At 32.8% G+C, this 14291-nt stretch overlaps 1 protein-coding gene across 5 annotated transcripts in view; it reads left to right on the top strand.

Moving 5' to 3' along the window:
• Positions 1–14291, top strand: part of LOC130891414 (GATA-binding factor C) — a 159451-nt gene that overhangs the window by 127627 nt on the left and 17533 nt on the right. For all 5 annotated transcript variants that reach the window (XM_057796157.1, XM_057796156.1, XM_057796153.1 and 2 more), the window contains exon 5: positions 4125–4259. In XM_057796157.1, coding sequence (XP_057652140.1) covers positions 4125–4259 — 135 coding nt within the window. The remainder of the gene's footprint in view (positions 1–4124; positions 4260–14291) is intronic.

Raw genomic sequence — 14291 nt, 5'->3', positions numbered from 1 at the left:
GACCAGTTACGTTTTATATCAAATATTTTATCGACCTCCCAATCTATTCGACAAGTTTAGAGACTCGATTTTAAAACGTGCTCTTTACCTATAATGTCTATCAGACGCGATTAATTTTTTTTTTAAATTTTTGGTGATAATTTTCTTCATTCTCGTTGCTCTGGAGCTGCCGGGTTGAAGTTTTACCCAAGTGGACCAACTTCAATCCATGGTACCCACTCAGCTTCTCAAAGGGGACCTCGGTAGTTTTAAATATAACACGATAGGTATATCAGAAGACATAAACGCAACCGCCCACTAACCAAATTATGAACTATGGTGCTGTCCAAATATATTTAGGAACTAAGTGATGTTCGTCATCTTACTTTTCTTTTCCCTATATAATGCGGTTTCACCATATTTCATAAAATATCACCTGACAATTCATTGAAAGGTATAAAGAATCAAAAAATTTGTCAACTAGTGGAAATAATTTAGTTGACGAAATTCGTTTTACAATATCATTACAAGCCTTTGAATTGAGACTAATTAACTATAGCATGATAGATGTCATTAAAACGTACCCCGAAATACGAAAAAATATCGTGCGCTGTACCATGGATTCGTTCACAATATGGGAAAACGCTCATTATCTACAGTAATAAAGCTAATTCAATTACTCATCAGATAGATACATAATCAAGATATGACTTTATTTGCCTTTATAATGGAGGAGACTAAATACTTAATTTTCCTAGTAGAGCGAATCCGAACTTCTATCGCCGTCGGCGATAGGTACAGTTCTGCTTTTCCGTTACCTTCTACAGGTGAAAGAATAATGGCTTTTCAAAACGTTGAATATTATCTATTCTAATTAAAAAAACAATGCTAATTTAATACATTTTTATTTTTACTTCTGTTTTTGTTATAATTTTCAAAGGGAAATGAAGTTGTAAGATTATTGGTGTGTGTGTGTAATTTGTCGAAATAAATATGGATAGGGCAACGATCTCGAGAATATTTACGCCGAACAAAGATAAAATTTACACACCATTATCATTATAAATAGTTTACATCACGATCCCAATGTAATGCGAAGAGGTTCTATACTCACACTAACCTAAATCTGCAATAAAAAACTAGGATACATAAGGAGAAATCGCTCATTTTTAGGTATGCTGACCTCATATTTCGTTCTTTCTTTCTTAATGTGTTGACCTTCTAAGTCCTCTGTATGCTGAGTTTTTTGTATTTACAGATATTCTTCACCTCTATTATCTCTAGGTATGAACAACATTGACACTCCTTGTAAAGTGAAGCAGTTGTCGATTTGACAGACAGGCTCACGTCTGCCTCTTTAAATATGTGTGTGTTCTAGCACTTGGACGACATACACTGAAAAAATCTGCGCTTGATCTGACACATTAGGTTAAACAAAATAAAGGTTGCATGGCCTAAGAAATTCCGCATCAACCTTATCTACGTTTATATTTAAAACTTTCTCAATAAAGTGCATATCAAAACTTCCACTTGTTCTGCTCAGCTTCATCTACATCGTTTTCATTATCTACCTACACCACAGGTACGTCGCTGTCAGAGCTAGAATCATCTACAACAGCATGTTTCAAGGACTTCTGCTTCTTCTTTTCCTGGATTTTTTCTTTAGTAGTTTATTTTATTTTTATTTTATTGAGAATTCTTTTATAAACACCTAAACTGTCAAACTTCCTGCAAATTTTCTTCATACCGTTTCCTATTAAAAGAATCTCTGAACTGCCCTCGTTACTTAAAAGAGTTAATGAGGCAAGTCCCAGAAATTTCTTAGGTGTTGTTGGAATTTCATTTCATTAATGTAGCTAATTATACCAACAGAATTTTCTGACACAATTGATAACGTTTATAGCAGAAAGCCAGGCGTAAATACTAGACGTTGAGGTGGATGACTTCCTCCGTACCTGCTAATGCGCGGTTCTTTGGTAAATTGTCTACCACACGTCGACTAATTTCATTTTGGCATCTATTTTCGAACATTATGCACCAGTTATTTCCAGGTAAGGAGTTTTGAGAATGATTTGGTTTTGCAATCCGTCTTAAGCAATCTTGAACACACTGCCTCAATTGTAATCTATAAAACCCATAGCCACACTCTCCTAGTTTTACCAATGAATGGATAAAAAGTTCTTCCTATTATTTTGTTAAGACGGTCGGTATTTCCACTACTTTGCATTCATGGCCCTACTAATTTCATTGATCATTATTACAGACATTATAATATAATTTTCTTCTGACCGTTAATGAAACACATTTCACAAATAAACTCATAATTCTTCTCATAGATACTTTATATGATCTTCACTGCTACTGGTTTAACAAGAGACCTTAATATTCTCGAACTGGGAAAGCTACTGACGTAGGATATGCCAGTATAGTTAAACTTCTATGAAGAAGATTTGATCAATTAAAAAACCAAAATCCAGCCGATCAAGTACATGCTAAAAATGTAAACAAGCAAAAAGACTTAATAAATAGAATTATTTGAAATGTAAAACTACTTATGAGAAGTTAACTATTGTACGTGATATAAATTTAAATTGTTATTTGATACATCTTCCATTCAACCTCACCAGTAGTTTCTCGTCCTTTCCCATGTGACAGAATATTCTGTCTTAATCTTTATTGCCAAACGTTTATTCTTACAAAAACGAATCCCACCCCGACAACAATCAAATCTATTTATCTTCTAATCAATCACGGTCGACGTTGATTGGGGGACTGTCTGGCTCGAAGGACTATAGTTGCGTACACTGTACGCTTTTACTTACTTAGCTGAAGTTATTCCGTGCTATTTTACGTCCTGTGTCTGCAGTGTACGCGATTTTGACCCTAAAAGCGCGGGAATCTCTTATCGTCTCAAGATCGCCATCCAATTAAAGCTGACAATAGGTTTACGTTGGTGACACAAGTAGTGGAGTACACTCAGGCGTTCGGATCTACAATCTTTTGGCTGTTGTATTATTTGAACGGGTAGCAGTGGTGGAGATCCAAGGTAATTTGTTGTAAGGGATTTTTTGGATTTATAAATGGAATGTTTATTTTTTATCAAACTGTTTGAACGATATTTGATAATTTTTTAAGGAATACGTACTACTAATTCTTCAAAAGCAATAACGAATAGGTTATTATTTTTTTTGTCGGTTGCCAAGTGAACTACACCGCTTCACGTTCAAGATTGAATCAATGATCAGTCTATTGTTTTTTCGGCTGTTAACTTTTTCAAAGATTGGTTAATAGTGCAAGCTGTTATACTTTCTGTTTAATATGAAAACTCCTACTACCTTTTTGATCTAAATTGACCGCAAAAAAATGATAACACTAATAATTATGTGCGCAAGATTATTATAGAAGTAAATTTTGGTTTAAACACTACGGAGATGAAAAAACGGAACAAGTATGGATAGAGAAATACTAGAATTATCATGTAGTGATGTTATTTCCGTAAACTGACAGCAGTTCGGAAACAAAATTAAACAATTTACTAGTCAGTGGAAGAAACATAGTAAAAAAAAGGAGTTTGACACAATTTTTTGTAAGAATGTAAATTTTATTCAAATATAATTACTTTGAAACTCTTAAAATATATTCATTAGCAAGCTCCACTATTACGTCTTCAACTGTATGATAGCAGTTAAAGTTTGAATAGCGTGTATAATGTCTTAGTCACATTTACTTTTTCTGCAATCAAGCAAAATAAGATATTTTGATCTTTGTGGCGGCTCCTTTTATTTAGTTTCATTTAAATAAACGCGCACTATCGTGGACGTACCTAGAGTGTCAGTGACACACAACAATAATAATCTAATTAAAGTTAATAGAAAATATATCAAACCCAAACCATTCGAAACGTTGTTAATGAAATGAGTTAAATACCGGGCAACAATGTAATATTTACAAATGTAGAGGTGGAGCACTTGGTTCGTATTGAAATAGATCAAGTGCCCTATTAACCTTCAAGAATGCAGTAAATTTTCAGTGTTGGAGTATTATAAATATTTCACATTCCTTTGTTACTGCGGCTAATTTGAATTATAATTTGTTAGTTAATTCTGAATAGAATGATATCTTAACTTATACCGAATTTGTTTCAGAGTTTACAAAGCGCAGCGAGAAGAGCGGGAACTAGTTGTGCGAATTGCAAAACCACGACTACGACCCTTTGGAGGCGAAATCAGAACGGGGAGCCAGTTTGTAATGCCTGCGGACTATACTATAAACTACACAACGTAAGTAACATAAATCTATCTGATAGTTCTATACTCTCATGAGTCTTATTCCACCCAGTATATATGTCTTTGTGTTGTCTTTGCTGGTGATATTCTCACACTCTATAAATGTATAGGTTCGCGTGTCGTGAGTGGATTGGATATACGGACTTAGCGTTTCTCTATTATTCTTAACATTGTAGAATCCTTATTACATAATATTAAAAGTAATGTTGACAACGTTGCTATATTTTATTAGACCACGCGTTTAAGTTGGTCGTGTTTTATAATTTAACAGTGAAAAGAGTGTTGGAAAAACTTCAGAAAAATTTGATATAAAAATAAAAAAATTTGATGTTTCAAGCTAGCAAAATTACCTTCTAACAAAAATTGATAATATTTAATGATATTGTTTAATAATATATTTTAGAAAAATATTCTTGATTATTTAGATTTTTATTTGCTATAATATTACTTCAGATTTTTATTTTACACTAAATATATTCCTATTGATGAAAAAATTATCATAGTTCTTCATCCTTCCATATTTCTACGTTTTCACATTTCAAATTTAAATAAGGAACTTTTCACTGATCTTATTCCAAAATGTAGATTAGTTTGTAATTCTAGAATCGTTTCACAATCTAATGTCATCATTATAAACATCCAGCCAGATAGTTCTTGAATATCTTTTATTCCATTTAACCTTTTTCTCTTTCTTTTTGATATATTATCCATTTTTAAAAGTTAAGTTCTATGCGGAATTGAATTGTTCGAAATTATTTATTGAAATTTGCTATAAATATAACTTTTATGCTTTTGATGTTAATTTTTGGAAATATTTTCATTTAAAGTTTTTGATATGTGAAAAGCAGAATAAGCAGAAGCATATAATAAAAATCAAAATTGATTATTTTTATTTGTATGAGAATTTTGAACGATGATAATATTGCTATGAATAACATTAACAATCGAAGGTTCTTCGCGGGTTATTGATTTTTGAAGATGTGCAATCCAGGAAACTGTAACTGTTCCCAAGACACGAAGAACTGGAAGACCCAATCGTTATCTGGGATTTACGGCTCTTTGAAATCGATATATCGATATTAACAATAAGTAGAAGAATTTGTAATGCTTTTTGAAGTTACAGGCGATATCTAAGGTAGAACATAACCTGCGTTTAGACAATAAAGAAAGGCAGAGATTCTCGTTATTTCTCGAATTTGTCTTAATGGATGTACTGAATTGATTACAATCAAGTGGTGGCCAATGTGCTGCCACCGTTTCATGCTGCTTTAGGTACTTAGCTCATTTTAATAGATGATAATGTAAGACAACATCGAACTTACGGGGTTTTAGAAGAAATAGACAATCAAGGTTTTCTTCATCTACCACTGCCACCCAGGTCACCTGATCTGAATTCTATAGACATGTATAAGTAACAAAAAGCTATTCAAGATCTGAATCTGCGATAAAAAGCCATACAGGAACTTCGGAATCTTCTTCCATAACTTGGTTGGGAGCATGCTGTAATGCAGGGTCACAGGGAGTATTAGCTGTTGTTTAAACTTCTTTTTTCATTCAATTGTTTGATAATCTCTTCTGGCTGGTTTATTATTTTATATTAGCATTTATCATTATTATCATTATAATCATTATATAAGCTATTGATTATTTGTTGGTATATCTAAGAAAATTTGGGTTACTTTATTCGTGAACTCATATTTCCATAGTGACTCATTTCAGATTCCTTTTCGAATATTTATTGTCTCAAAGTGAATCAGCATGTTGTCTAATAGTATTATATAATAGAATAGTCTCTATTACATCAGTAGTTTAAGTTCTTCTGTTCATAAATTTGTACAATACCTCAATAGTACTGATTCCATTCCTAGTAACCTCTTTAACTACAACTTTAGTTCTACTTTGTTATTGCGATACAAACCTTGGTGTGTTTTAGACAGCATTGCTTCTTCTATATTTATCTCCCCAGTGCAGCGTCTTAACGATCTTATATTAGTTAGGATTCTCCACTTATCATCTCAAATTTTCAGCCTATTGCAGTATGTTTCAACGTCTTCACTATTCTCTTCTGTCAATATTTGATATTTCACTGGAATTGCATTTCTGTTGAATCTGTGTATAAATCTTTCTTTCAAATGATTCACGACGTTTTCTAGTTGCTTTATAACAATACAGATAGAAAGGTATGATGATGGGTTTATACTCGTAAAATCCTTCCTTTATTTCTTTAGTTTGTGTTTTTATATATTTCACACCTTGCTTTAGGTTATATTTGAACATTATAAACAAGATATATATTATATTTCAATCACTGTTAAGAATCGATACAACGTATAAGTTTCCATTCAATTTTCTATCGCTGTTAATTCTTTCTTTCCATTTACTTCTATCAAATTCCGTCAAAACATATGTTAATGTAACTCAAATCACAAGTCAATTAAGTTTAAGTGATCCCACCACGTTTAACGTAACGCACAATCTAAATCAAGATAACACAAACTCCGACGAAAGATGTTTGCCTGAACAATCATAATCTACGGGTGTTAAAACTATCAGCATCTTCAATCTAATGACAATCTAGTTAAAGCATAATCGGTTGATTAGCCCAAATCCTGATATCTATCACGCGTACATATCTGCTGACTCTTCATTTTCTCCGTTCTTCTTTTCTTTTATATTGATGATTATCGGGTAGAGCTGGAATAGTTATTTTGTAAAACGAGTTATATTATAACAAGGATGAATTAAATGAAAAAGTATGCACTACTATTTTCCGTTAATATGAATACATACAAAACTTTTTCTTATTTTATGGGTGTGTGAATTGCATTCATATTTTTGATGTGGAATATGTTGCGATAAAAACTTTTGCACCACTAAATATTCATGACATCTATTTTGCGCCCTATCGTTAGGTTAGGATATGGACAAACCCCAAATGTTTTTTGGCACATTTAGTCCATTTTATTTAAATGTAGCTGAATCTCCTCATTCGTTATATGTGTGCTTGCGGATTTGTAGACATAGATCTTTACCAACAACAAGTTTCGGTGATGTTTATTGCATCGATTTTAAATCCGATGAGGCCTCGTGCTACTATCAACCTGAAATTCGCAGTTTTTGTTTAAGACGACGAAGTTTAGTTAACTTCTTCATAAACTTTTCTTATATATTTTATAAACTCCAATCAAACGTTTTCTAAAAAGTATTTGGAATACACTGAACTTTTATTTTAAACAAAATGTGTATCTACTTGACATTATTATAAAAAAGTTACTTCCCAGCTCTGTTATCGTACTTTCAGAATCTGACCTGATGTGTTCGGTTTGTTACGTGGCGCGTTCTATTCCCGTAACAAATTGTTATTGTAGTTGGGTAACGACGTTGTTTAAAGTAGGCGTGGAGACCTGTATATATGATATACTGGCTGAAGTCCTGCTCGGGGCAGTCGACATACTCGATATAGTCTGTGGAACATGTCATTATGATCCACAATCGCACTACTATTGCTCTGCGGAATGCGATGCTCTTCTTATTCTTCTTTGGTCGACGTATATCGGAGAAGACTAATAACTGCACTTGATCTGTTTTTTTTTTATTCTCTTACAAAGGATTGTGACGGACATTATCTGGGTGAATATCGTAGTTTATGGGCGCATAAATATATTAAGACAGTTATCAATTGTTACATCGCGTATAAAATTAGGTACCTAGTAGTTTATTTGCTTTTGAGCTTATATGTATGGTGGTTGGGTGTTGATAGATACGAGGATGGTCCCAGTACTACCTGGCCTAACAAAGAATAAACAAAAATTTTGGAATTAAATATATTTTCATAACGGAGAAGCAGTCTTACCTAGAGTAGAATCTAGTTCAGCTTATAAATTGGTTGGGCTAAGACCTTTCAAATAAAAGTTTTGTATCACATAACGATGACCAATTATTCCCATGTTTACAAATTCACTGAAAATTTTCACTATCGATGGCTGCCAAACAAATACTAAACAACGTGGTGTCTTCAAACTTGAAACATGTGCTTTATAGATTGTGTACTTTCTAATACAGTGGTATTTTTCAAGAGAAAACTGCCATCTCTAGGCCAGGCCAGGTACTTAGGGAACCCTCCTCCTACAAGGGTGTGAATATAATGAAGCTCTGTGTGGGTAAATTCGTGAAAATTTTTCAAAAAAACTAATATTTTTTGACATTTCTTGTGAAATTCCAACAATTTCTGATAAATTTATGGATTCTGATGAAATTACAGACATCGATCACTTCTTTCTCGAAAACTTTTTCTTTATAAAAAAAGTCTTCGTGAGGTTTGGTGGTTATGTATATATTTGAGTATTTCAAACAATTTATTTCCCATATTTTCTAAAAAACTTACGTCATGTTCAATAAATTTCCAATCTCTTTGAGAAACTAGAGTGAGAAATTTATTTCTAGGATTACATTTAATCGCCGCTGACACTTTCAATAACTTATCAAATATGATATTCAGTTTTTTTCGGTATTCAAACGTTCATTTCAATTAGTGAAAATCCGTATTAAGTCATATAATATCCAGGAAATCAATTCGATGGATATTGTTCAACTTTTATGTTTCTTATATAAAATTCTCTATTTCTCACTTATTTCGCTTTTTTGCTATTTGTCCCTACATGTTATCATGCAATACGAGTAATACCTCACCTCACCTATTTGAAAAAAGTCGTCATAACTTTTCCGGTTTCATCTACAATTATAAATCGACCCAAAAAGTCCTACATATTTTGCTTAAACTGTATCAATAAGGCCTGAGAAATGTTTATTTCAATGCTGTTTTATTTCATCGTGAGCAAACGCGGCACTCAAGGTGCGGATAACTAACGTATGCTTAATTCTCCAGTCAATGAAGTCGCTGGTTGTTCCAGTTTTGGGCTGTCCCGAAAGCTCATCGTTATTCAAAGTGATACAGCTACGCTGAAATTCAGCACTCCCGAATCGCTGAAAAAAACCAACAAGCGGAAGAAACTTCATTTATATATCGAATATACGACTCTCTATTTTTCAATATAAGCTTTGTTCGCGGGTCAAATTCTTTCAAAATTGTCGTTCGTGGGGTAGAGCGGGTGAAATTATCGACACGCGAATGACAATTCTGAAAGTGCGCTTGCAATCGGTCCTAAACTGATTCAGAATCAGAACCGCGAACAAAGCTGTAGTCTTTTCAAACCTTTGTCGAACCGTATTGCAAAAGCCAGCGAAATGTATGTTATCGGAACAAACTGAGAGAAACGAAAAATAGAAATAATGCTTTATTGTTTTATATCCTGGTCATATGAATTATTTGTGAAATGAATGATTTCAAACTAGGTAGAATGACAAATGTATTCAAAATGCTGCTAAGATTTATAGATACTTGCAATTGATTATTTTAGTTGCTGGCATTATAAAATTAACCGTAAAATGATTGTCATTTCAAAATGATGACCATTTATATTCGAAGTGACAGGGCATTTTGAAATTATTATAAGGAAAATCTTTAGTTATGCTGGTATTCATCTGGACTATTTTTTACGAAGATGCGGGATCCAAGTAACGGAACCACCAGGAGAGCTGATGGATATGTGGGACTCCCGAGTCGTGTTCACAATACGTACACTAAGGTGTTTGTACTTTCTTCATTTTATGGAGATACCGTCGGAAGTATCCATGTCCTGTCAGAGACTGGATAATTTAGAAGTTCACATCTCTGAACCTCTCCTCGGTCCACAGTCGAACCTCTCTTTGGACCACAGTGTAAGGTCTTTTATTAGGCGTCGCGTGCATTCACCTGATTTTTTTTCTGACCACGTTTGTTGTCTTATATTTGAGCTGCTTCAGAATATCTATCCTCTTACGCTCGAAAGCCAGGAGGTCCACGGGATTACACTCGTTACCACTTTTGTGGTAACGAGTGTAATTTGTGCATAAACAGGCCAGTAGAGGCTAGCGATTCTCATTGTACCTTGTCTCTATACCATCGTCATCGCTGTTAATTTATTCTTAGGGTGTTGGACCAAACCTCCATCCTGTACAGAAGAATAGAGTGAGTCGTCGCCATCAACAGCCTTCGTTTCTCCGGCAGTGATGCGTTATTATTTGCCATTATTTTTCCAAATCGATTTATTTACATTTATTCGTTTCTTTGTCTACTTTTAACCTATTATTTTATTAGCATTTTAAAGGACAACTATAATTTTTCAATCGGTTTTGTTGGTATTTTAGCAAAATCAACTTTTTCTCAAGACCATCGTTTTCATTTTCTTTTTTCTCATAGGCTCCACTTCATATTTCACCTCCAGACTACCAAATTCTTGTCAAATTTCCTAGTTTAGTCTTGATTGGATTACCTCTAGTTATTGTTCTTTCTTTATTCTCCTTTATTTGATCGTTGCATATCACTATAGATTGATTTCATTTTAGTAGATTCTCCTCAAAGATTTCAAATTCAGTTTATTATAATAGGTTTTGCTCGCATAAGGTACAATAAGATATATTTCTTGGGCAATCCTCCAGCTTATGAGTTGTCACATTTAGGGTTTATTATTGTTCTCAAATACATATCTTCTTTAAATGTTAAATCATCTTATATTCTCCTTTCTCCCTCCATTTTGTTTTTGGGAATCATGTATTGCTATTTTGTTTACTTGTAAACCCATATGTCTTGCTGTTTTTATTACTTGAGCTATCTTTTTTAGCTCTCTCCAGAGGAGCAACTGCTATATCAGGGCAATTCCAATGAACCTTCCTCTCTATAAAAATTCCCTCAAGACACCAAAAATATACCGAACGAATCTCTCTCTCTCTATCATATTTACTATAAGATTTAATCTATAGTTTATTTTTCCTCACTGAACTTCGGTTATATTAGAAGTAAACTAACATATTTAGCCATGTTTTTTATTAACTAGTCTGGGAATTGGAAAATAGATTTCCTTGTTTGAACACACCCATAAATGGCATTATATAGTTCTTTAGAACGAAAAAATAAATTGAATTAATGTTGAAATAGTATACATATGCTCCCTCGAGTATGAATATTTTGATGTCTAGATATCCTCCGTAGCAATAATAAAACCTTTAACGGATAACCACACGTCTAAAGAATTCGAGACACTTGTTACTACTGTCATTCATTTAATTAAGGTCTCGGGATTCCAGCAATGTGTACACACACCTCCAGACGCATTCCCAGCCACTATAGTCGGCAAATAGTCCAATTAGGCCCTACACAAAATGCCTCTTATTGTGTCATGAGACCACTAATAACATATTCCATGTATTAAGCGTCGCGGTCACTGGACTTTTAGCCATCCTTCACAAGAACCGCGTTTTTCTTTTTTTCTTTAATGTAACCGCGAGACTCGCGTCACGTACTTTACCGGCTTTTGCGGGTCTGATTGAATAAAATCATTCGAATTACATGAAGAGAGGGCCGTTTAACATTAGATGAATTTATGATATTGAGTCATCGCAGCAGAATTAATCAAAACATATGATTTTTTCTTTAAGAAGCACTGCGATATTTCTCATCTGTCATTATAAAATTTTTTTTCTGCCACATTTTTTGTGGATGCTTCAGCAAAAACATTTTGGAGGTTGACATTTTCGCTGCGGTTATGTCATCTATCAAAATTTTAAATGTATCTTATAGTTGTATGGTGTGGGGACAAAAAAACTGTTAGTTTTTTTGTACTTTACTCTATGAAACAATGGTTATTACACTATAATTACACATATTTATATAACTAAGTACACAGTCGGCTGGCTTTCCGAATTTTTGTCTTTAAATGATGTATTAAAATGTGAAATTCGTCATATGTAGCTGCTTCTTAATATTCAGAATGAAAGTTTTGTTTAAAATTTTTCTAAAAACGTTCAATTAGCCTCAGATAAGGCATATTAGTAGCATTCCTAGACTTATCAATAAACAGAATATTTAACTCTGCAGAAGTTCGTTTGCTTAATTAGCAGTTGCCATTTCTAGCCAAAACACAAAATATCCTTTAGGATGCGTTTTATTTATGAACTGCAATAATTTTTCACATATTTTGGCAGTTACAGAATTTTCAGATGGATAAAAGTATGCTGAAGAAAGATAAGATATCGCCAATAATATTAAAATTTTGGTGTTGAACTTTTTGTTTCTTTTGAAATACAATTTCTTGACTTTCTAAAAATAATAAGTCACTTTAATATGACTAATTGTCGATAATGATTTCCAAACCATTAGCGGACGAAAACTCACTGAGACTGACTTTTGTTTTTGTTCACTAGTTTGGTTCTGAATGCTGTTTACATATTTTATTAATTCATATTATTAATTAACTAACTTTATTGTTCACAAGCATACAAATTCGTTACTTCGAATAAAACACCAAATAATTAAAAAAAAAATTAAAATTCATTTTTCCTCGAATTATCTCAGCACAAACGTAGACCTAATAGATAGCGATAATTTGCAATTATGAAAGTTTCTCTTGTGATATGAGGTACATGCTTTGACATTTACTGTTAGTATTTATATTCTCTCTATAAGTTTCGGTTAATTGAATGTTAAGTAAAACGGAGAATGTTATGATCCGAAAAACTAATTAAAAAAATCGTTGTAGAAATCAATGTGGGGAAAACCCAATTCCCAAATAATTCTCGAATTACTGACAAAATCCGGTCATAAAATAAACGCAATGACCGAGAACAACTAACGATCATCCTTGATAACTATTATAGCTTTCCGGAAAAAGAGTAGAGCCGGAAAATTTCAACTTCTTTCCGTGTAAGAGCATCGTCAGCAGCTTTTTTCATACCATTTAGATGTGTAACGGTTATTTGATTCGTATGTTCTTTTCCCACTTTTCGACCGTATGAATAATCAAATAGTAAGTATAAAAACGTGGTAATAGTTGTTAGGAATGGATTACGAGAGTTTGTTGTACAACAAAGAAAAATTATTACTGGAATGAAGTACATTAATCAGGTTGGTATGCAATAAGAAACACAGAATTTCTTAAGCATTAGACATGTAAAATATATCGTTTAGCTACATCCACATGCATGCATAAACCAGTTCTTAGCTGGAATTCTCTTTAGGTTCTCCATAAATATAAACAATTCTTCTAGCCATATTTCTTTTCTGTAAATAATCTTAGATATATCAACTATGATATTGTCTTTTACCTATATAATGAGTTATGAAAATTTTTGTTTGAGGTCTGGTACTGTTCTGAGTATGTACGAAGAATACATTGTTATTATTATCTTTGTTGATAAACGTAATAGAAAACCCCTAATATTAATGTTACTTCATGATACTCTCTTAAAAATTCGTAATTAACGGCCACAACTATAACTCCATTACTTATTCTCTCGTTGACCATTCAGCTGTACGTAATCTAATATATCTAATTTTCTCGCTATTTTCTTCGCAATTGTGTGTACTGTTGATGAGGATTGTAATTATCACAATCTTTTTAATTAGTGGCATTGCTCTTGATATGTTTTGTATTTAGATACATTCTGACTTTGTTACATTTCATCCATATTGCTCCTAATTTTTCACTATACATAGTTTCTTGGACGATTCAATGAACTAATGTTAAATATTTGTCATATTCATTTTACTCTTTCTTTATTTATATCCTTTCATGTCCATATACCAATATTCCTTGACATTATTTCAAATTCGATTTGAATACAAAGATTATAAGCTATATCAACTATTTGTTAGCACTTCCTTCCATATCATTTTTGGAGTATTTTGTACATTTCTCTTATATTTCAAAAAAAAATATCTATTTCATATTTCTTGTTTTAAAATAAATCTTAAAACTTAAATCCTCACAGACTATTAATTGAAACACGAGCTTTTAGTACGCGACATTATTATTAATATAATGTGCCTTCTCAAAATACTTTCGTAATTTGTAAGTCTTGACATTGTGAACCCACACTATGACGAAGACACAAGCATCTAGTCTCTTGTCGGTAATTTAGTTTAGATCGTAG

This window comes from Diorhabda carinulata, chromosome 3 (genome assembly GCF_026250575.1).
Source record: "Diorhabda carinulata isolate Delta chromosome 3, icDioCari1.1, whole genome shotgun sequence".
Taxonomy (NCBI): domain Eukaryota; kingdom Metazoa; phylum Arthropoda; class Insecta; order Coleoptera; family Chrysomelidae; genus Diorhabda; species Diorhabda carinulata.
This window is presented reverse-complemented; position numbering and strand designations above follow the sequence as displayed.